The 23211-nt window shown below is 44.5% G+C and overlaps 1 protein-coding gene across 3 annotated transcripts; it reads right to left on the bottom strand.

The window, feature by feature from the left end:
• Positions 1-38: 38 nt before the first annotated feature.
• Positions 39-23211, bottom strand: IL17RA (interleukin 17 receptor A). Of its 3 annotated transcripts, XM_025148848.2 has the most exons (14): positions 21958-23211; positions 19451-19521; positions 15764-15788; positions 13662-13808; positions 12378-12502; positions 11335-11461; positions 9120-9167; positions 8879-9036; positions 7519-7596; positions 7019-7094; positions 6919-6933; positions 6009-6110; positions 4967-5008; positions 39-4351 (listed from the first exon to the last, which is right to left on the bottom strand). In XM_025148848.2, the coding sequence occupies exons 1-14, from the start codon at positions 22382-22384 to the stop codon at positions 2856-2858; spliced, it is 2937 nt and encodes a 978-aa protein (XP_025004616.2). In that variant the 5' UTR covers positions 22385-23211; the 3' UTR covers positions 39-2855. The 3 variants fall into 3 exon arrangements, with proteins under 3 accessions (XP_025004616.2, NP_001305917.2, XP_015141923.2); NM_001318988.2 differs by lacking the exon at positions 19451-19521 and having other exon boundaries at positions 21958-22125; XM_015286437.4 differs by lacking the exon at positions 19451-19521 and having other exon boundaries at positions 15664-15788; positions 21958-22035.

The following is a 23211-nucleotide window of genomic DNA, read 5'->3' as shown; positions in this document are numbered from 1 at the left end:
GATCTAAGAAGTTAGGCAGAATTGAAGACATACAAGTATTTAAGTAAATATATCCAAAAGCATTCCTATTTTTAATTTAAGAAAAAAAACAAGTCGTAAACAAAAGTATAAAATATACATAATAAAACATTGGTTGCAAGTCAAAAGAGCAGACTATCTTCTGAGATATCAGACTTTTAAAAACCCAAAATAAAATGATCTCAAAATTTCTTGACAAGTAAACTTAAAAGGACAGGAAGATGACAAGCTTGTCTGAACACAAAGCAGAAAAGCTTGGAGGTGCTTGTATCCCATGAACTGTAATCAGCTGGCTGGACTTGCAGAAACCGTGACAATACCTACAGTAAATGCCAGCTCCAACTAGTCCGCTACTACATGGGCCAAGAGAGGATGACTTGCATGGAATAAGTCTTCCTAGTGCATCCAACTCAATCTTGGAATTGACAGTTACCATCACTGCTCTGGAAGGATCAACTCCATAACCTATTATTAGGATGTTTTCACAATGGTTAGCCTGTAATACCTGTGCTTGTGTCTATACTCGCACAAGGAACATCTCACACTCATTTTTGCTCAGGATAAGGTCAGGGAGTATGTTAACAAACTGGACATTCACAAATTGTGGCCATCCCATCCCTGATGGGATTCACCCATGAGTGCTGAGGGAGATGGTAGAAGTGACTGTGAGGCCCCCCTTCATAATCCTTGACTGATCGTGGCAACTGGGAGAAGAGCCTGAAGACTGGAGAACAGCAAATGTCCTATCTTCAAGAATGACAAAAAGGAAGACTCGGGCAGCTACAGACTGGTCAGCCTCACTTTGATCCCTGAGATCCCTGAGAGTTGATGGAACAGCTTATCCTGAAGAAAATAACCATCAGTCTGCACAGATTCACCAAGGAAGAGTCATGCTTGACCAATAAGCTTCTGTGATGAAATGAGCAACCTGGGAAGAGACGGGAGCAGTGGATATCACCTTCCTGCACTTCAGTAAGAACTCAGTAATTACCTTCAGTAATACTGTGCCTTGTAAGATCGTCATAAACAAGCTGAGGAAGTACAAGCTGGTTTAACACACATCAAAGTGGGTAAAGAACTAGCTGAATAGCCAGGCCTACAGGGTGGCAATTAGTGGCTTAGTCTAACTAAGCAGTAACTAGGAGAGTACTCCAGGGGGTAATACTGGCTCCAGTCTTGTTTAACACCTTCATCAGTAATCTGGATGATGGGGCAAAGCATACCCTTAGCAAGCTTACAGATGACACAAAGCTGGGAGAAGTGGCTGATACACCAGAAGCCTTTGTTGCCATTCTGAGAGACCTCAACAGGCCAGAGAAACAGGCTGACAGGAACATCATCAGGTTCAACATGAAGTGCAAATCCCTGCACCTTAAGAGTAACAACCCCAGGCAGCAGGACATGCTGGGTGCCCTTTGTGGAAAAGGACCTGGGAATCCTAGAGGACACAGATGAGCATGAGCCAGCAGTGTACCCTTGCTGCAAAGAAGGCTGAAGGTATCCTGGGCTGCGTTAGGCAAAGCACTGCCAGCAGGTAAAGCTTTTCCTCTACTCAGCACTGGTGAAGACACGCCTGGAGTGCTATGTTCACTGCTGACCTTCTCAGTACAGAAGAGACATGGACATACTGGACAGAGTCCAATGAAGGGACACAAAGATGGTTAAGGGACTATATCATTTCTCTTACAATGAAAGGCTGAGAGTTGGGACTGTTGAGCCTAGAGAAGGGTCAGGGGCCATCTTATCTACGTAGAATGACAGAACCCTTAAGGTTCGAAAAGATCTCTAAGGTCATCTAGTCCAAACATCCACCTACCACCAACACTGCCCACTAAACCATGCTCCTTAGTACCACATCTACACATTTCTTGAATGCCTCCAGGGATGGTGACCCTACCACTTCCCTGGGCAGCCTGTTCCAATCCCTCACCACTCTCTGAGGAGAAATTTTCCTTAACATCCAATCTGAACCTCCCCTGACACAACTTGAGGCCATTCCCTCTCATCCTATCCTAGGTATTATGTGCATAAATAAAGGGAGAGTAGAAAAGAGGACAGAGACAGGCTCCTTCCATTGGCGCCCAGTGACAGGTCATGAGGCAACAGGGTCAAATAGAAACAGGAGTTTCCTTCTGAATGCCAGGAAGCACTTCTTAACTGTGCCAGCTGATAATGTACAGGGTTGCCCAGAGAGGTTGTGGAGTCTCCCTGCTTGGAAAGAATCAAAAGTGACCTGAAAGTGGGCCTGGACAATCTGCTGTAGGTTGCCTTACTTGACCAGAGGTGTTGGACCTCTGCAGTTTATCTGGTCCAACCTAAACCATTATGTGATTATGTAAAGACAGTCCTAACCTAGCTGAAGTTTAAGGCACACATCTTTAACACATTATTAAAAAATATGTATATTAAAAAAAAACACAAACTGGCAATGCAAAGTTTGCCATGCTAACTCTATAATCTGATTCTTGGCTTTGTTTTCTGTCCAGTGCAATAAAACTGTTACAGTTGGAGAAAGTTCTGAAGGCACTAGTGGGTGAACCAAAGTAATTTTTCTGCAGTGAGGACTCAATATAATACATGTCCCTCAGGAGCAGAACTACTGCCTGTTCTGTCACAGTGATGGCTAGTATTTGTTGCTTCGTTCCATACAGAGATTAGAAGCAAAGATGTTAATCAACTGCTGGGCAACCCTGCCTCCCTGCAGCAGACAGGAAGATCCCACCAATTAGTCACATGTAATACAAGGAGAAGGATGCTGTTGGAAACGCGGTTTCAGTGCTGGATGTGGTACCACCTTCCATCTGTGTATTTCAGATGGAGCGGGTCCCAGATAGAGCCTAACAGTCCTCTGGAGATGGGCTCATGTTCATCAGCTCTGCTGGATACCCCGACTCAGAGCTCCGTTGAATGTCCTGGAAAAAAAGCTGCTGCTGGAGGCTCTTTAGACTGTTCAAGACCTCTGGAGAGAGTTCATGACAAACCACCTGATTCTCCTGATCCTCCTCCTCCTCTTCCACAGGGTCATCAGGAGGCAAAGGAGAACATCTAGAGATGTAACCCTGGTCTGACTGCACTGACTGTCTTTGGTCTTTACACTGGTCTTCAAAGATCAACTGATGCTCCTTGTCAGCCTCCTCCTGGCAGAAACATGGATCTGAAGGAATGACACTCTGCTGATAAAGAGAGTACATAAGTCCATTCAGATGGTGCCTCAGTTCACCAGAGAGGTTTGCAGGACTCTGTTCATCTATTGCTGAAACATCACAGTCATCATGGAGGATGATGTTATTCCTCATTGGAAAACTTGTCTCCAGAAGAGGAACTCCTTCCATGCAGTCCTCATTACTCAGCACATGATGGCCAAGTATATTTTTGTCTTCCATGAAAGAGACTGGCTCTACTACCTGAACTGGAGCAGCCTCATCCATAGGATCAATCAGAGTCTGAGAAGCTGGATCTCCACAGAGATTAAGCTGAGGCTGTAGTTTACACCCTCTGCTCTCACCTTCCCGAATGTGGAGATTGATGACATAACAGCAGTTAGGGTCAGGTTCTCGTAGGTGCAGCTGGTGTTTCACAATTCCACCTGGTTCACTTAGTAATGAATCCACCTGGCTCTCTCTGTTTAGGGACTGCAACTCTTCTTCATTATCCAGGCTGATGCTTTCAGCCTCAAACCAGTCTGGGTGCTCTGTCTGCCAGTTTCTGAACTTCTGAATGGCCTCTTTCAACTTCCTTCCACTAGGGGTATCAATGTAGTTTTCAGCTGTGATTTCCTGGATTCGATGGATGCGACCGGGCTCAAACTTCTCCAAGTCCTGAATCCGAAAATAAATATCCTCAAACTTGTCCATCAGTTGGTACCTGGATGTGACATTGAACAGATCAGGAATATCTTTCTCACTGCTTATCCCATCAAAATAGCAGACTATATACATTCCAAAACAGGCTGGCTTCTTGAAATCTGGCAGGATCAAATTCAAGGCTGGGGTGAACAGGTCTCCAGTTGGCTTTTGCTGATCTTGCTTGAGACACACAGGCGCGCTCCCAAGCATTGCTTGCCATTTGGCCTGGGTGCCTCGTGAGCATAAGATTATGATCTTTGAAGACAGTTCTTCCATTTCCTTCTTCTGTCGAGTGAGCCAGGGTAATGGCCCAAACTCTGAGATCTGATGATCTTCTAGCAGATCTAGGGCTACAGCAGTGCCACAGACAGTCATCAGAAACTCAGCAAACTTCAACACCACATCCACGTAGAGCAGGTGATCGGCAGAGTATACGATCCAAACCTTTCGAGGCTTTAAGGGTGGTAGAGGAAGGTCGGTAGGTGGTACTGTTGAAAGACAGAAATATTAATCCCAACCACATTCCTGAAATTGTAATGATGCAAACCAGTAGCAGTCAACATAGGAGAACATGAACAAAAGGTTATACTAAATACCAGTTCTGAGGCTATTTTGGCAACATACAGAGATAACACACTATTGTAAAAAAAATTTATAGTAAAGTCCTGACAGTGGAGCTGTGATTTATATTGATGCTTGGGTAGTTCATGGAATTTCATCACACAAAAGTAAAATACATAGGTCTCATGAGGCTTGCAAATGTAACTATGTTCCCTGCTGGAGAGCTCAGTGCAACTCAGAACAATCTCCTGCTGCTATTGCTTAGATGATCAAAGATTCTTTTGCCAGTACAGCCTCAGCTGGGTCACTCACTTTACAAAACAATTATCCCCCATCTACCAAAGATGGCATTCCAACTTGCATATTCTCTGTCTGATGCTACCGGTTATTACAAAGTGTCTTTTGACTAAACAGGAAGATCCCAAGGCCATGTTTTGGTTTTGAGAAGCACCTACAGAGGAGCAGAGTGCAGGAGAGCCCCTTTCTGAACAGTTATGTGAGACTTCCAGAATACATTACATATATTTGGCAACACAGCTTACCAGTTTGCAAATCATAGTGGCTGCACTTTCCTCGCCCGTGTCCTGGAAGAAAGAGAAAGTCACTGTCAGTCCTGAAAGTAAGAAATTAATCCCTTAAAATGACAACCCCTTCCAAAGGCCACATTCAAACATCTTTAACTGCATGGGGTTGAAGACAACATGGACATAAAGATGACATGGGGAAGAAAAGGTCTAATATGAAATATACTAAATGAATGAAGACTTGTATCAGCCAATTTTGCTACTTCACAAAATTCTCCTTGGAGAGCAGAAGAGGTGCACACAAAACCTATTTTCTCCATCTTCCCCTGATCTGAAGAGTACAGAACCCCCAAACATTCTTCTACCTCTCTTTAATGCTGTAGAGATGGCATTTTCTTAAGAGGCTTACCTAAAGAGATAGCTAAAATGTCCCTACATACATCTTACAGATCAATTTTATATTAAGAAATCTTCCACAATATTTCCCATCACTCCTGCTCCTGTGATAACCGCTCCATGGTAATAGCATAATAGACCAGGAATTAATTCTTCATCACTCACTTCTCCGGTCTGTGCAATGTCATGTTTTTCAGTGAATGAGGAAGAAGAAAAACATTACTTAAACTCAAAAAAAGTATGAAAATGAATTTTTCAGAGACTCTGGGGGGAACAGAAGACTATGGTCTAGACAAATGGGAAGCTTCTGTCCTGTAAAACTCTTGCATAACATAGGAGAAGAAATAAATGGAAAGGATATCTGTAGCAATCTGCAGGAATCAAAGGGCTGAACTATGAAGTTTCTTTTCCCCTCGTGAGCTCTGAAGATCTATATGAAAATGGAGTACCAGACAGCAAAATCCATCAAAGACTTTATTTAAGTAGGTGTATAGTATTAAGATCTTACAAATCCCATGATGTAGATCAGAAGAAAGTATTTACGTAGACATTATTTTAGTGGCAGTACATCAGGACAGGAAGAAAGGAAACAGAGGAATAATTACAGAAGTAGGAAAAGTAGTTTTAGCACCAAGTCTTGTTTCTACTTTGATATGAGTCTTACCTCCTCGTTTTTTGGTCATACAAATGACACCTGCTATGACTGATCCCACAAGTAACACACAGATCCCAGTGATACACCAGTACACCCATATCATCATATCATCTGTGGTACAAAAAGAGCACACAGACATTGTTTACACAAATACAGAGTTACACTCGGGAACAGAAGTTTGCTGAGCAGCAGGGGCCAAAACGACAGGTAATCCAGTACTTCTCTCCTACAACAGGCCACACCACAGTCACTCATCACAACGACATCCTGCTTTCATGATGCTGTTTTGCACCACAAATTTGTTCCACAAAGAACTGTATGTGCAACACATTGAAAACACAGACCAATAATCTTTCTCTCTACACAGAAATGTTTACCCAGCTTTGATAGGTACACAGCCCACATCCTGCCTGTTTTGCATAACACATCTTCAAAAAAAAGTCTTTTTTTTTCCCCCGTTTTGGGTGAGGCATTTTTTTTCAAACTACAGGTGCTTATTTTTAAATCAGGTGTCGTTGCAGCCAAAAAAGGGTGTCAAATCATTATGCACATGATTTATCTTGACATCCATAGAAACGAATATATGCAAGCTATTCTCTCTAAAAGCTGCTAAATATTATGCAATTAAAAGAAAAACCAACTCCAGGCAAAGTGACAAAGTATTTTATATTAAGACTCTTCTTGTCAAAAGCATTTCTCAAGGAGTTTTATGCAAGTACCTCAAAAAAGTGCTCTCTAAGGCTTATGCTGTATACAAATACTTGCCTTCCTAAACCTGTGAAGTAACTGTAATACAATTCATTTTGAACTCAGCAGTACAATGAGATGTTTTCCAGCCATTGGGCCAAGGAGGATTATTTCTTATTCGATATGACAGTGAAAGAAGTAAGAGATGATTCAGGGTATTAGGAGACCTTACCTGATGGGCCCACACCTGCAAAAGACAAGAGATACGTTAAAATTCAGCTCTCATCCATACAAAATATAGAGAAGCTAATTTAGAGAAATGGAAATCTCACTTGGAGCTGGTGAACAAGGGATGAAAGTCGAGTGCCTCAGACAGTCTGTACCACAGATAGCAAAGAATGGCTGAATCTGCAGACAAAATAAATTCAGAAAACAAAAGCTATTCTTAAAAGCAATTCTGTTCCAGCTTGACTTTCCCCTCTGCTCCTACATTCTCTGCTTTACCACGGAGACACAGAATTCCCACTTCCCTTCTGAAAACAAGATTAATCAAGATTTCTTACACTCTTCACTATGAATTAACAAGGCAGGGAGCTTCTGTGGTTGTACACCTGTCATTCCCACTTCAGACTCTGACTTGACAACTCTACACTAAGGAAAAGCCACTGTCTACAAAGAAGACCCTTATAAAATATTCTTTCTGCCATAATCATTATTTCCCTGATGTAGGTAATAGCTCAGAACAAAACACTGTGCAAAAAATACAGAATTCTTAAGCTGCACATTGCATTGTTGAGGAAGGAACTACGTAGAGACAGCAGTGAGATCATACCTGTACTTTGTAGGTGCAGCAAGCTCTCAAGTTCTTCTCCATTTTGATTGTGACATTTGCTTGTGGTTGCAGTTCACCCTGCAGAAGTCAGATATGAGTTAACAGACAGAAGAAGAAAATGGAATGAAAGAGGGAAAAAAAGAAAAGAAGCTGAGCAGAGAATACAGAGCATTACAAAGACACAGACATTTCTAATTATTGTTAAAAAAAAGGTCTGGCCACCATCATGTGTGACTGACATAGTAACACTATTGAGACGGCACACTAAGGTTGCACAAGTAACAGGAAACAAATTTGTACATTGCATAACTTCAAAGATGTTAAGAAACTGTAAGCTTGAGTTAACAATGTAAATGTATTAAGCTATTTAATGTGTAAATGTTTAATCAACAAGGTTCCTCGTGTGTTTAATTAAAAAAGCTGTCAACACTGCTGCCTCTGACACTATAGCAAGACAAGTTTGCCCTTTGTTGAGAATTCATCAATTTAATAACAACGTAAAGATGTTCTTTACAGTGCTCAGCAAAGTGAGGTTTATTAACCTCTGTCAGGAAAGTGTGCACAGAGCTGTACCTGCTGTAATAACATGACACGTATTGGTACATGCAATATGAAAACGTCAAGTACGGAAGAAATGGAACAATTAAGCAAGCTGAATGCCAATTTACCTGCCCTCCCCCCAGGAAGGGTGGGGACTGATAACAAATATTCAGTACCTCTCTTCCCTCAGATGCCTGAAAGGGGAGGTTTCTTATGTCAAAAGGCATTCTGCATCTGCTTTGTGCTTCTCAAGCACGTAGGTCACAAGACCTGGAGGAACTGCCAGTTTAATTGAAACACCTACTACAAAAGGGTGTCGTCTTCTTAAAAAAAAACAAACAAAAACACACAAACAAAAATACAAAAAAAAAATCCAGCGAAACAAAAAACAACCAAACCACCAACTTTCCCCATACCATCACTTTTAATGAACTACTTCAACGACTTATCAAAGCTTTGCACCTTGGTTTTGGTTAACTTATTTAGTCCTAACTCCCAGGTGCTAGCTTGGCAAACGTAGTAAGGGCTGAAGAATCACAGGTCAAAATTTCATTTCCAGTGCAGGTGCTTACACCCTGCCTCACACATTAAAAAACAAATCTTTGAGAAGCTCTTTTTGGTCTTCTATCCACCAAGTTCCTGATAGAAATTTCTTTTTCAAAGGCAAGATAATAATCTGAAAATAACTTGGCAATTACTGCGCAAGTGCATTCGTTACATCTCCTGCATCTTGGCTCCAACTCCCTTAACAACTGTTAGAGAAATGTTTGTCTAAATTACCACAGAAGATACAATTGGTATCATTTAGGAAGGTAATTACCTCTGTGACATCACGTGTGATCATTTTACACTTCCTCTCATTCAGGAAACTCGTCACATGAATTTGGTATCGGGTTGGCTCCCTCCATGGGTTAAAGCTCACAAGCAGAGTTATATCATCTAGACTTCTGGCTTGGATCTTGGGTTCCCACAGACTGCCTGGAAATAGTGCAGGTACTCTCAGGTTTCTCAAACGTCAAAAGCATTTCAACAGGATATCCATGCCTCTGATAAATTCCTACCTGTCTTTATACACGGAGTGGTTCTTTTCATCAGAGTGTCCGTGCAATCTGCAAGACAGACGGACCATCAGTGACCAGTCAGAAACACTGTACTGCTGTTCAGGAGAAATACCCATTTTCTTAGCAGAAGCCAGAGACAATAACTTGATAAGTAGATCTTTGCTCCAAAGCAGCAGCAAATTTCAACAGGAGAAACATCAGTTTGCAATGTATAAACTAGTCCTTCCGCTGATGTTTTGTTTTTTCATTATAGAGATACTAACAAGAAAAGACTAAAAACATATAGTATTTATAATGACAGTAATAGTTGACAACCCTTTCTGAGAGAAGACTTTGGTATAGAGAGGGTCACAGTAGAATTAAAGCTTCATACTGATCTCTGGACTGGAAGCACCACAGCCATAACTTCCTTCAAAAGTATTCTGTCACGGGAAAATTAGGAGGTTGGTGTCTTCTTTGAAACCCAAATCCTCTTCCACATTTATAATTCTATGAGCTTAATCTAGCAGACTGGCCCTGCTCTTTGGGACCTTTTTCGAATACAAATACAGATTTACGCATTCAACATTCAGCAATGTGGAATTTACCGTTCTCAGCCTAAACTATAACCCTCCTCCAAGGCTTGGACACAAATGAAAAGAACTCCCTATCACTGCTTGCTTAAACAGCTGAAAGAAAAAAAATTATAGATCTTAAGTTTCCAACTTTCAAGTTTAGGCCACTGTAATCCACAGGTATGCTCTAATCAGCAAAGCTCCCTGCAGCTGCTGACCTTGACACAATGCACTAGGCTTCTGAGGAACAGAAGAAGGATAAAAACAGAAGGGCTCAGTACAAGCACATACAATAAAGGATAGGATGGCTAAAAACTGAGTGCCCCCTCACCTTTTCCAGCACACACTGACTGACACACCACATACATCATATCTTCTAACTGCAAAGTCATATTGCCAACTATAAGCGAGAAGGAAATTAGGAACCAGTTTTTAAACCATGTATAGAATGTATTTATAAAGTAGCTAGTGCAGTCAGAGAGCACTGCAGATGCTCTCCATCTTCAGGGAAAACAAGTTCTTCTTAGTCATAGGAAAATGCTCCTATATAGAAGAAAGGATCAAGCAGTCAGCTCTATCAAATTTCTTGGTAAATCATATCTAACTCTACCTCTGAAATCAAAGTTCACGTGCCTAAAATTTGATAGACTGTGGACTGACTATCCACACCCTCTTCTTCTATTCTAAGAGCTTTGTGTCTGTTTATCTATTAGTTAGGGGAATCTCAGGGGAAGGCTCCTCCTCCTACTCTAAACAGCAACAAGGGTCCAGTCTCCCTCATCCTGCACGTCTATACCATCTGTCTCCACAGGGTTAGAAGCCTGCTTATCTTTTTCCTCTTGCTGGGACTTAAGACAGTGCTGTTGGTCTGCCCATGTCACTGCATGATAGCATCGGCCTCTCTCTCTAATTGCTGGATATGTATCAGCTTGGTGATTTCCTCTCACAACCACCTGCTCTTTTGAGCCACCTGCTCAAAAAGTTCATCAAGCTGGGCAGGTTTGCACCTATGACACCTCTCTCTTTCCTCAGGCCCTTGGGGAACTCGAGCCTTGAAGTTCCATGCAACTGAAGGTCTAGGCAGCTCTGTTTCCCCTCAGGTGCTTTATCTGGATGCACGTGTCAGCCCAGAAAGGTTATGGCCCCTGTCTGGGTTTCTGCCTCAGCCTGACTGTTGTGGCAAGTGGTCACCTTCTTTGTTTCAACAAAGTGCTGCACCCTCATGTTCCCAGGTAAGAAGAAAGCAGTCTGCCTTGTGCCTGCTCTGCATGCTCTGCCTATTCAAGCTGTGCCATGCCCTCCCCGTTTGCCCATCCCAGTCAGCACACTCCGGGGTCACTCACGCTCCCCCTAGGAGCAGTCTTTGTATGTGCCGGAGTGTTACACTGCTGCTCCAGGCCCCACTCCCATTGCATCATCAGCTCTCATAAAGACCAGCTCCCTCCTCACTCTGACTTCTACCCCTTCCCCCCACCCCCCCCCAGGTAGCCTGTCTCACACGGTGATTCCCCATTTCTCTGTATAACATAGCTGCACTATTCATTCTCACAGTTCACGGGCCTAGTTTGGGGGGAAAAAAAAAGAAACACAACAAAACAGGCCCATTAGCTGGAAAACAGAGTCCTAAGCTCAAAGCCTAAGGAAGATAGAGCATCTCTTACCAGGCATTGTGAGAGACACGGACTTGCAATTGTAGTCTCCATTCACACTCAGTTTGGGTAGGTGGTAGACAGTCACTTGGTAAGTCTGGCCAGGTTCCACCTCAAAGCGGTTAAAAGTGAAATTCCACTGCAAACAAAACACACTCAAAATAAGACTGCTGCGCAATCAAGAAACTGAAGTTAACAGCTCCTGTCCCATTCTGTTGTCTTACATGAACTTTTTCTCTAAAGCTTGACTGTAGAAAACAACTCATATGCATTAAATCATTAAATGTATCAGTCCTCTGGTCTACCTCAAATTCTTACGTTTGGAATGAAGGGAAAAAATTATTTCTTGGGAATCTCTGAGCTGATACAATGGTTTCATAGCAAACAACTGTGTGGAGTTCTGTACTTGGCCATTATATACATATATATACAGACACATTAAGTTTATGCTGTTTTTCACGTATCAGTAAAGTTATTCAACTTCTGGAAGAGGCTTCAATTGGTAAATGAACTGTGGCCCAGTTCTGGGTGATAAGGAACAAACTCCAAAATCCTCTTCTGTAAGGGATCTGTGGGTGCTCAGCAGTTTTCTGATGAGCTCCCTAAACCAAGCACAGGTTGGAAGGACCAGGTTGGTGTTCTCCTCTCTATGAAGAGACTACAAGAGGGAACTTAACTTAAAAAGAAAGGCTGAATTAGAAAGGAGGCTGTATCACAGTGGCCAAACAGAATGCAAAAACTCCCACAACTGTTTGCTTTAAGCAACATCCAGAATAGTGACACGTGGTAGGCACCAAGAGCAACAGTACTAAAACTCAGAGAACAGTAAAAGTGAAAGGAAAACCAACTAAGTAGAGCAGTTTGTAGATGGATATATGCAAGCGTAGAACAAAATGGGTATGACACCAGACCTCAGACCCAATATCCTGATTCTTATGCCAACTCTTCTGACTAACCAGTCTGTACATAAAGAGAAGAAAAAAAAAAGGTAGCCTTGCTATAAGACAGGAAAAGTGGAACCAAACCCATGGTAGTTCAGGGCCCTTAGCACTCACCCGGCCTCCATCTGGACGGACCTGAAGAGGCAAGTTGTTCTGAAATTCAAACTGGGCGCAGATCTGTTGATTGCTGCTCACTTGCATCACAGCCAGCTCTGCCCCTCGGAGATAGCGGATGCTAGCTGCAGGCACACAGACAGAGACGTGTTTTCCCTTTCCTGTCAGCTGCACGTTTGAAGGCTGCAACCCCACAAAGATCACTACTGTGCCTAGACTTATTGCAGCTTTGCTCCTTCGAGGTGCTGGGGATCTCAGCACAGAGATAATTAGCTATTAAAAACCAAGTGTGCAGGGTTGACTAACACCACTGCTAGCTTACAGGTTGTCCTGCACAGCAAGAGCTCCATCCATGCTGATGAAGGGGCAGAGCAGCAGGCAATTGCATCCTCTAGGCACCCTGGAAATCCTCGGGTTGTTTGGTGATGTGTTTAGCTCTGCCCTTCCTAACTGCTTTATGTAGTTTTGGCACCAAAGCAAATACTGTTTTATTTGATATCAACAAACCCAGTGCACCAAATGATTGGGTTACCTGAGGCACACCTGCCTCTCAGCTATGCAGAGGTAACAGCTTTATACTGCCCTCAGACATAGGTGCTGTAGAAGCAGAATTAAGCATGTTTGTTTCCTATCTTGAATAACTGCAAAACTATGAATGAGAGCACATAAGCAGAACATCATATAGAAACAAAACCTCCATCAGATATTTGGACAGTAAGAAAACCTGATTAACTGGCACTCGTTAAGGCTCTAATAAGTCAATTATTTCTTTACCAAGACACATGTGCATACAGGAAATTTAAGTTACAACAACTAGATTACCCTAAATAGGAGACATTTGCACTGGGTTAACAGCACATGAATTACTATTTGCACGCTCTCAAATTAACTCTCATTTGTTCAGTTTGCAGATGTAATCCTCCTGCATGAGACTCCAGCAGTCACGACTATTGCAAAGCTTGTAGCACAAGTCTTCTTTTTCCCCCTTGCTATTGTGGTAAAGGTATGTGCCACTCTTGGGTTAGGTTTCATCTGTTTTCCCCATTTTAACTGCCATTATCCCATGCTAACGGGAATGTTTTAAACTTCTGAATCCCCAGCATACCCCAAACCTCGATTCGTTCCTCAAGAAAAAACAAAACCACCCTTCAAGCAAAAGCAAAGCAAAGCAGCCAAAAGTCCAAATTTCAAGCTGTCCTTCCACAGCTCAATCAGTAAGTCTTCAAGTCATAATTCTCCTCCCTGTCCTTCCTAGACCACACCTCATTCCTCTGTTCTGCTTACCATCAGTGGCCACCTTCCACTCTATCCGAAGCACCGGGAGCAGCTCTCCATCTGTCTGACGGAAAACATCAGAGAAGACATCAAGGCTGCTGGGAGCAGAGGGTGTCCACGTCTGATTCTGCAGCCAGCTCCTCTCTATGCAGGTACCTGCCCAGCAAATAAAAGCTGTTATCCAGAGAAGGACGGAATAAAGTCTGAGTAACTGCAGTTACTGTCTGGGTGAGGGTTACTCAGAGGGCAAATCTGAGTGACAGATTGCTTCACTGTTCAAACGGGCAGCTTTCAGCATGTCAGTAATTTATAAATTGCCCGTAATATTCTCAACTCGGGCATTCTGGTAACTTACACTTCCTCTTTTCCTTGAAATCCATTAATAGATGATCACAATTAACCTAGCTGGGCCAAGTAAGTTTACTCAGTACCTCTCACAGCAAGTCGCCATCTTGCTGCTGAAACAGAACTGTGCTAGAACACCAGCACTCATTTCAAGCCTTCCAATGATAACGTCAGGTACTCAAGCAGCTCTTTAAACAATGTAATTAACTTTTGGAACAACTGCCTTATTTCTAATTTGAATACACATCTGACTTCAGCTTCCAGCGACTGCTCTTGCACTGCCTTTCCTAAACTAATGAGCCCTCTGGACAGAAAAATACTTTATGTCAGTCAATAGAGTGTTAGGGAAAACAGGGCCTGTAATCCCACGAGAACGTGATATCAGGTATGACAGGCACTAGATGGATACGATAAGTGAAATGCTGGACAAAAGTCTAAGTGGATCATCTGGGCACATTAAAAATAGCTTTGCTGAGTATGAGCGAAGCACCAACACAGGAAGAACCAGGCTGCCAAGTCAAGGAGGAGCTGCAAGTGGGAGATTGTTACTGTTTGAGTGTTTTAAATAAATCTGTGATGGTGGCAAGAATAGGCCCAACGGTATGCATTTTTCTAAAGAAAAAAGATTAAAAAAATATCCAGAAATAAATTGTAAATATCTAATGATAGAGCATCTGATAACTGTCAGACGTGGGGGTAGAGGAAAAAGCAGAACCATACTGACATACCTATGATCATTGAATGTATTAAAAAAAAACAAAAAAGAAAAAAGATCTAAGAGGTAGAATGATTACACAGCCTTTGCAGAGCCCAGTATGACATTCTTCAGCTACTTCCTGCATGCACACAAGAACTAAGGCTGCTCACGACAGCCTGATTTTAAGTGAAGGAAATAGCTGGAAAATCCTCAGATGCTCATTCTACAAATATATATATATATATATCTCTACAGAAAACCTGGTGAAACTGAAGTACATTACAGAGAAGTGGAAAATCCTCAGATGCTTATTCTACAAATATATATATATATATATATATATATATACACACACAGAAAACCTGGTGAAACTGAAGTACATTACAGAGGAGTGTGCCAAGCACTAACAAGACTTCCCCCTAGAATGTACTAAGAACCAAGAGGCAGAATTGAAACCAAACATTCAATCAAGGCAGAATTCTAATGGTGGAGCTGCAGTTTGGCTTGCTGTGCTTGTATATTGTAATGCCTAGCCACCAATGGGAAATATGGTCCAATCCCATCCCACCCAGCCCCTCTTCTTGCAAAAAAAAGTTTAAAATCTGTGACCTACAGTAACTTCAGTTTCCTTTTCCCATTCATACCCGGTAATCCACGCACTGCACTCAGCTAAAACTCTTCATGCTCCCTCTTTTTAAGAATTTTAGTTCATGCAAAATTTTTCCATTGGGTACTATCATATATTTAACAGTTCGAAATAAATGCGTACTGAAAAACTTGTCCTAAAAAATCCGATTTCTTTAAAAATGGGCTCTCTCAGATTTAAATATAAACTAAGCAATTTGGGTTGTGTGCTTTTTCCCATACCCCGACTCTGTCCTGGGAAAGAGACAACTTCCCATTTGTCTTTTAGCTAGAACTGATCATGGATCAAACTGAAGACTCCCCGAGCAATGCTTTGCTTCACACCTCTCTGACTCCAGCAGGAAGGACTTCCCATATGAAGCCAGTTAAAAAACCAAAGGGGTGATCTGATGGGAACGCGGCAGTGAAGAAAAACATGACTTACTATTTCCTACGAGGCAGTTTAAATCCTGTTGAGGGAAGAAAAAAGAAAAAGAATATTACTCATCAAATAGAAACTGAATTGAAAATAGTTTGCTTCTCTTTGGTAGCGGGAGGAAAGCAATTTAGTGAATAGCAAGGCATACGAGCTGGCAGAATCAGCCATCACACAGCTACATACAGTTGCTCTGCAGAAAAGCAAAGCTTCGGTTTGGGTTTAGCCACTGCCCGATGACCTGACACGTGCCCTGAACGTTCAAGTGGAGATGATGTGGGCTCTGCTTGGTTTTCCCCACGTGTTCTGTTTATGCTGGGAGACCCCACCATCAGTAGGAAAAAAGAATGTGAACATGCTTGCTAATGTGATCCTAGTGATAAGAGAAGTTTTTGCCGACTTCGCAGATGAAGATGAAGGCAAGGTTTCCTCCCACTCTCTTCCTATGCCTCAACATATAAAGAGGGATGTTGTCATTGCACTGTGGTCACAATAGGAGACAAGGCGGTGGTGTTTCTGACCTCTGTGCAGCCTGTTATGGCCAACACAAGGTGTGCTTGGGCTTGGCTTGTGGATACAGGCAGGCATCACGCCAGCCACACTGACCAACTGGTTATTTCAAATGGGAACACAGCTCTGCTAGCTATGGAAAAGCACACATGCCATCAGTGGTCATATCTCAGCAAGCACAACTGTGCTCTCTCCAATCTTGAGCAAAAGCAAGCAGCTTTGGCATTAAGGTCCTTGTGCTTAAAAAAACCCACCAAAACAACAACAACCAACCAGCCAAACTGAACATCTCTTTCAGGCTTTGACCCAAGTGGAAACAACATAAAGGTGTAAATCTTCAAGCTTCCATCACAAGTAACACACCCACACTCCAATAAATAGTGGCAGTATAAAAACACCTGTCTCAGGTGCTTTAGGACTATTTCAATATACAGATACACTGAGAAAGATTCGGTGCCATACTTATGTTATGTAGTACTGATCAACTTCATTATTGCTTAGAAAACCATCATTTCATTTCAATCACAAGGAAGAAATCTGTCTAATCAGCCACCCTGCATATTTAAACATTTATCTATGCAGGCAGAACCCTTGCCTTCTCCAGCCCTGTTTCAGCTCTGGAATAGTGGTTCAGAGCTCACTGTGGGAACCCCAGCCCCAGGCTGGAGCTTTTCCCATTGCAGGATGGGGCCTTGGGACAGGTGGCACCAAGAGCCACACAGCAGCGCCCTGCCTTGGGCAACAGAGTGTAACTGGGAGCAAAATAGATCGATATGCTTAACATCAACATGTAAAACGTCCAGGAGGAACTTGACTATGAAGGTCAGAACAGTCACAGCTGGAGGAAACACCCTGATAATCTGAATATCAGATAGCAACTTAGCATGAACTGTACTCCTACAATTACACCACACTTAACTATTGCAGATAAATCCTCCACTGTTTACATCCTTTCGTACTTAAAAATTGTGTGTATATTTAATAGAAATGTTATCACAACTTTGTATCTCCCAAATCAGTTATAGTTTTTGGTTTCTTTTTTTCACCCCTGGAAGACTCGTGTAACATCTGCAATAGAAACAACCCTGAGTGCAAGCAGGCAAATGGTGGTGAACCATGACAAAATTATCTATGCTACCTTCACAGAAAGATGTATATTAGGTAAATTATTCAATGTGACAATGCTACTTGCATAAACAGGTGCACTGGTTTTGGCTGGAATGGAGTCAATCCTTCTCACAGAAGCTGCGTTTGGAGTTTATGATGGCAGCAGAGCCAAGCTCACAGCCATTACCAGGCAGTGCCGGTGCAACATTGAGGCACCTCCTCTCTCCTCTTCGTGCATTTCCTTACAGCTGCCTGCCTGACTCATGAGTCTTCTTTCTTCGACCCTCTGGCTCTCCCCAGATGGCTGAGAGGAGCAAGTGAGCAGTGGGGTGGGCTGAGCAGAGGGACAAAAATAATGGGCTACAAGCCACAGCTTTGGTTTGTAACCTAATGACTTTTAACAAAAGCTATTGATTATTATTCAGTCATTTTGTCCTCCTGTTGTTTCAGTTATCAGTAATTACTGTAAACTGCCCCATGCTATAGTCCTTATATAAACTATAATGCATTATTTGCTTGAAGAGCAGCACCATCTGCTTTTATCTGCACGTTGGTGCTTCTGTTTATCAGCAGATAAGACAATTAACCAAGCAACAGTTGCAATTTGTTTTGTTTCATTATCAGTGTGAACATTGAACCAGCACAACAGATCAGTGGGCTCTCTCTTCCTCCAGTTATACTGCCCTGGGTGAAGCGTTTGCAGTGATGAGACTACTTCCTTTCTGGTGTTCTCTGAAAAAGAACAGCTGAACAGGGAACACTCAGTTAATGACGACTCAGAACTGAAATCTGACAATTAAGATGTCTTCAAACTTTCAACACTGAGTTTCCACTGGGACAAATAACAACGAGGTGTCAACAGTGCCCCAGACCCACCTAATGATTTTCATAGAATTGTCTGAGTTGGAAGGGACCTTTAAAGCCATCTGGTCCAACCCCCCTGCAGCGAACAGGGACACCCACAGGTAGATCAGGTTGCTCAGAGCCCCGTCTAGCCTGACCTTGGGTGTCTCCAGGGATGGGGCATCCACCACCTCTCTGGGCAACCCATTCCAGATCCTCATTGCCCTTATCATAAAAAAAATTACCTTCTTATATCCAGTCTTAATCTCCCCTCTTGTAGTTTGGAACTGTTCTCTCTTGTCCTATTCAAGAGGCTATCAGTCTTTTTCCACCCCATATGCACTAACCATGTTGGTTTACTATGCTGTCAGTAGCTGAGAATTTAACAAGGTCATCACCAGAAGGGAAGGGCCTTCTGTCCAGAGGGCAGCCTTCACTGGCCCAGCTGTTGGCCCACTCCCTTCCCAGTCCCCAGGCAGTACAGGGATGACCCAACAGCCCCGAACACCCAGAAGAAGAATCAATCCATTCAGCATGTCCTTACTGTTGGCCACTGAAAACCAACAGGAGATGAAGCCACAATGCTGACACAACTTTACACCAAAAGAACATAACTCCGGAGAATGACAGCTAAAAACCAGGAGGCAACTAAAGATAAAAAATGAGTCAGTTTTGCAGTAGAACAAGTCAATTGCCTCTAGAATTGCATGAGCTACCTCCTTAGCACTAGAGGGGAATACTGCTGATTTTCAGCCTTATCTGATGCACTTGCTCATTCAGATTGCATTAGTAAAGCTGCAGTCAGCAGAAACAACCTAGTTTCCCTCCATGAGCAAACACAAGTTTAGATCATACAACAGAAATACAATTACAGTGATGGTTGCTTCTGCTCGCCCACACAAAACTAGAAGCGTTAGAAGCGTTGACAGAGCCGAGACATGTCAGGCTGCACAGGACAGACAAGCAAGTAAATGGGAGGAGAAGGCAGAAGAAATGCAGAGCTCTGCACATAAGATGGAGATAAAGCCTGCAGCCAGGCAGGGTGCTGTGTGTGCTGGTACAGAAGAGGCTTTAACTGAGATGTTCTCCCATTCTCCCTATTGCTCTCAAGATGAAGAAGCAAAGCTACAGGGACGCATGCTGCCTGGAACCTCCTGGCAGAGGAGCACAGGCACGGCCAACTCCTCCTGTTTACTTGTCATATTTCACAGAAAGCCAAACAACAGTTTCTTTTACTTTTCCAAGCCTTTTTCTTCCTTTTGACATCAGAGAAGGACAGACCATATGCCATGGAGAATCACATGAATCTGAAACATATGAGAAACTGATTAACAGCAGCACGTCATAGCAATTCAATTGAAATAATTGGAGGCCAAGATTTCCCAGCAGGATGCTGTGGTAACTAGCAAGAAACTGAAGTAAGCTGGGCAGGCAGCCAATTTTATCTTAAAGAGCAACTGCTGAGTGGGAAGAGCTCCAGCTTCCCAGATCTGCCTCTCACCTCCAGGCCATGCTGCCTCTCTCCTGATGCCTGTCTGATGTGAAGTCTTCTGCAGTTTCCTTTTCTTGATTTGTCCGTTTAAAGAAGCAGAGATCAATAGAACGTGAACACGTAAAACCAGTGATTACTGAAAAATGATTCGTTTAAGGCTGGTGGAAAACTACTTTCTACAAATTGTGTGTGTTTTAATTTAGAACCCATGGAGAAAAATGTTCTCTTCTACAAATTCTAAGCAAAATGGAATTCAACTTTAAAAGCTGAAGTTACTTCGTTAAAATTACTTTGAGGTTATTCTTTTATCGTGTTTTGGTAGCTTTGATCACTGATTGTTTTTAGGCCAAGAAACCCAGACCTATCTTAGCAGCTCTAAGCGTGAACAGGGTCAGTGGTTTCATCCTGCACAGCAAACCCTCACAGAAAGCAATGGGAGAAGGTCAATAGCAAATGCAAAGTGAACGTGCTTGTAAAACAGGTGCAAGTAAAGGCTTCTTTACATGCATCGCCATCACTCATCTTTATGAAAGATGTTGCATCCACTCTTCTCTGGAGACTTCGTGAATGTCATTGGGCCAACAACAGTGATTCCCATGACCCAACTAGGCTCACCTGCCTTAGGGTTGGCGGGGCTATCACAAAACCCACATCCCTCCAACACCAGGTATGGTGCCTCAGGATGGGCACTCAGGGAGAACAGCCAGATGGGATCTGTGTGCGCATGGGGAGGAAAGCCAGCCCCGCCTCCCTGGAGATGACACATTCCAGTAACAGTTACTGGAAGGAGCTGTTTGCAGCCCTGCTGCTCAGCCTACAGCCAGACAGGCTTGGTGGAGCAGCATAAATAAGGAACCTTAAGTGCATTTATTAACACTTTAATGCACCGGGCTCCTGCTACTGAGTATTTATTTTACTTCTGTTACAATTAAAGGTGTCTGTGATACTGATGTGACACTTCCATTCCACCCCTGGTGGCTGGAAACCCGCTGCTGTTCACCCTGCCCTTCCTCAACGCCTGGCAGCAGCGGGTGAGCAGGAGGATGTGGTCTCAGCACCCGGCCCAACTCTGAAACCACGGGAGGGGCTCCCAGCTTCCCCAGAGCAGTGCAACTGACAGAAAAGGGAAACGGCTGCCAACCACTGCAGCCTCTGTCAGTCACACTTCTGCATGCGTCAGCAGCTGTACCGTTCCCTTCAGCAGGGCTGCTTGCAAGCTTTGTCTTTAAGCCCGCTCCCCTCTGAAAGCTGGAGCTGTGCTAGGGAGTCCCTCACTGCGCTCAGTGGTCCACCTCAGGGAGGTGGTCAGCCCAAGCATCAAGGACTGCAGGAACTCCACACTGCGCTGCTTTCAAGCTCTGTGTGACTAATGGTGTTCGGGATGCCCATGCAGTTTTGTAATGTCCTCTTTGCCTTTTCCAAGAGCTTTCACTTTCTAATTTCACAACACCCGGGGCAAAGTGTGGAAAATGAGTGCTTTTGAGGAGGTATTTTCACATAGGAGCATAAAGCAGCAGAGGAGAGGTCAGGTAACACAGGAACGAGCGTGTGACCAAACTTTAGGAAAGGTCAGTGAGTAGACAAAAGACAGAAAACGTGTACAGGAAAAGGTTACAGAAGAAGAGGGTCACAGCTTCGGAGGGGCCCTGGCCTCCTGTGGGGCCAGGCAGACAGCACCAGGAGTAAAGGACATGTCTGTCAGCCCGGCACTCAGCACAACATCGGTCTGACCCGGGCGGGACAGGAAAATACTTCTACACTACAGGATGGACACCATGCTGCAGGCTTCACACAGTGATGCACGCACAAGGCTCGGAAACAGCAGATGTGACACAGAGCAGACGGGAGTCGTCTCTTAAACAACACATTCTCTCCGTGCCGCTGACCACACGCACCCTGATGTCACACACAGAGGAAAATTCCTTTCTCACGAGAGCTGGGAGCGCACAGCGCTTCCAAGAAGCAGTATAGGAACTGCGCTACAAGAAACGAACCGCTTACAGACCCATTCACAGCCGCACCACCCCGAAGCAAAGGAATATACCTACATGCGAAAAGCCGTTTCCCCAGCGCGGCGTCCCCGTCCCTCCCCGCAGGCCGGGAGCGGGAGGCCGCAGAGCCCGGCACAGGAGAGGCCCGGCCCCGGGCTCGCAGCGCCGGCACTCCGTCTCTCGGGGCGGGCCCCGGCAGCCCCGCACTCCCCGGGCCCGAGACGTCCCGGAGCTCCCCAAGATCCCTCCCCGGCGCTTACCGGCTGGGAGCACGTGAAGGGCGGCGCGGCGCCGAGCAGCAAGCGCAGCGCGGCGGCCGCGGGCGGCACGGGAAGGACGAGAAGGAACAGCAGCGGAGGAGACAAGCCCGGCCGCCCCGCACCCGCCATAGCCCCGCCGCCGCCACAACCTCGGGGCTTCCGGGCTCCGACCTGAGCGCGGGGCGGGGCCGGCCCGCACCTGAGGAGGGGCTGCGCGGCGGGGCGGGACGCTGGGCGCGGCCGGGGCTCCGCGCTGCCCGCTGGGGGTGCGGCCCAGGGGAGGGCGGGGCGGGTGGAGGGTTGCCTGCTCCGCTGCGGCCTGCGGGACGGGGCCCAGAGGTTTGCTTGTGGGGTGCCGTGCTCCAGCTTCAGGAGAACGTCTTGAGCAGAGCGTGTGCCAATGAAGTGTTGTAGCTATAGGCAGCATTCCGACACAGGGTTCTGTACGCAGGTTTTCTGGGCAGTTCTGCGTGCACCCGGCTCACAGGAAGCTGTGCAGAGCTTGCTGCCGGCGGTCTCACAGCTTTCACCCAGTTTCACACCTTTCTTTGCGCTGCGGTACACCCACAAGTGGCTTTCACCACCAAAACCTCCGTGTGGTTCTCACACAAAGCCCAGGCGCCGTGAGCCGGCAGCAGAGCCGAGCTGCGTGCCGTGCTCCACCAACAGCCAAGGGCATAGAATCATTAAGGTTGGAAAAGACCACTGAGATCATCTAGTCCAACCATCAGCCCAAGGGCGTCGTGCGTCCTTGGGACCCGTGGTGGCAAAAGACTGCCCGAAAGCGTGAGCCTGGAGGTACGGGAGCTCTGGTGGTCGTCCTGTCCTGTCCTCCAGCTCTTCACGCTGATGGTGGCATCCACGGCTTGAGATCACCTCCTGGCTCCAGCTGGTGTGTAACACCACTACCTAACAACAAACCTTGAGGTTCCAACATTTGTGTGCGAGTTGGGGAATACAAATATACACATAATAAAAAAAAAGCATGCTTTCTCCTTGTGCTTGATCTTATGCCAGCGTACTTGGGCTAAGCACTCTGTGGCGCTCAATGCAGCACTCAGCTGGCGTTACAACATAATTGCTTGATAACTGTGTTGTTAGAACAAATTCGTTTGATTGAAAAGTAAATGTGTAATACGTTACTTATTATCGTCCCATTAGCTTCATAGCTTATGTAGAGACTAATTACATGGTGTTTAGGCTGCAGGCATTCCTCTTTTGATGCATACGCTTAATAAAAAAGAATCCTGTGGA

This window comes from Gallus gallus, chromosome 1 (genome assembly GCF_016699485.2).
Source record: "Gallus gallus isolate bGalGal1 chromosome 1, bGalGal1.mat.broiler.GRCg7b, whole genome shotgun sequence".
NCBI lineage: Eukaryota > Metazoa > Chordata > Aves > Galliformes > Phasianidae > Gallus > Gallus gallus.
Note: the sequence above shows the minus strand (reverse complement) of the source record. Positions and strands in the feature narration are given on the sequence as shown.

Bases quoted from the DNA above. Each gene is read 5' to 3' on its own strand.
- IL17RA (XM_025148848.2), bottom strand. From the start codon at position 22,384: ATGCTGCCTATAGCTACAACACTTCATTGGCACACGCTCTGCTCAAGA. The intron at 15,789-19,450 runs GTAAAAGAAACT...TTCCCTCAACAG, and splicing joins GAAGAAAAAGGCTTGGAAAA to GATTTAAACTGCCTCGTAGG. The intron at 4,352-4,966 runs GTAAGCTGTGTT...GTCTTTCAACAG, and splicing joins CCACTATGATTTGCAAACTG to TACCACCTACCGACCTTCCT.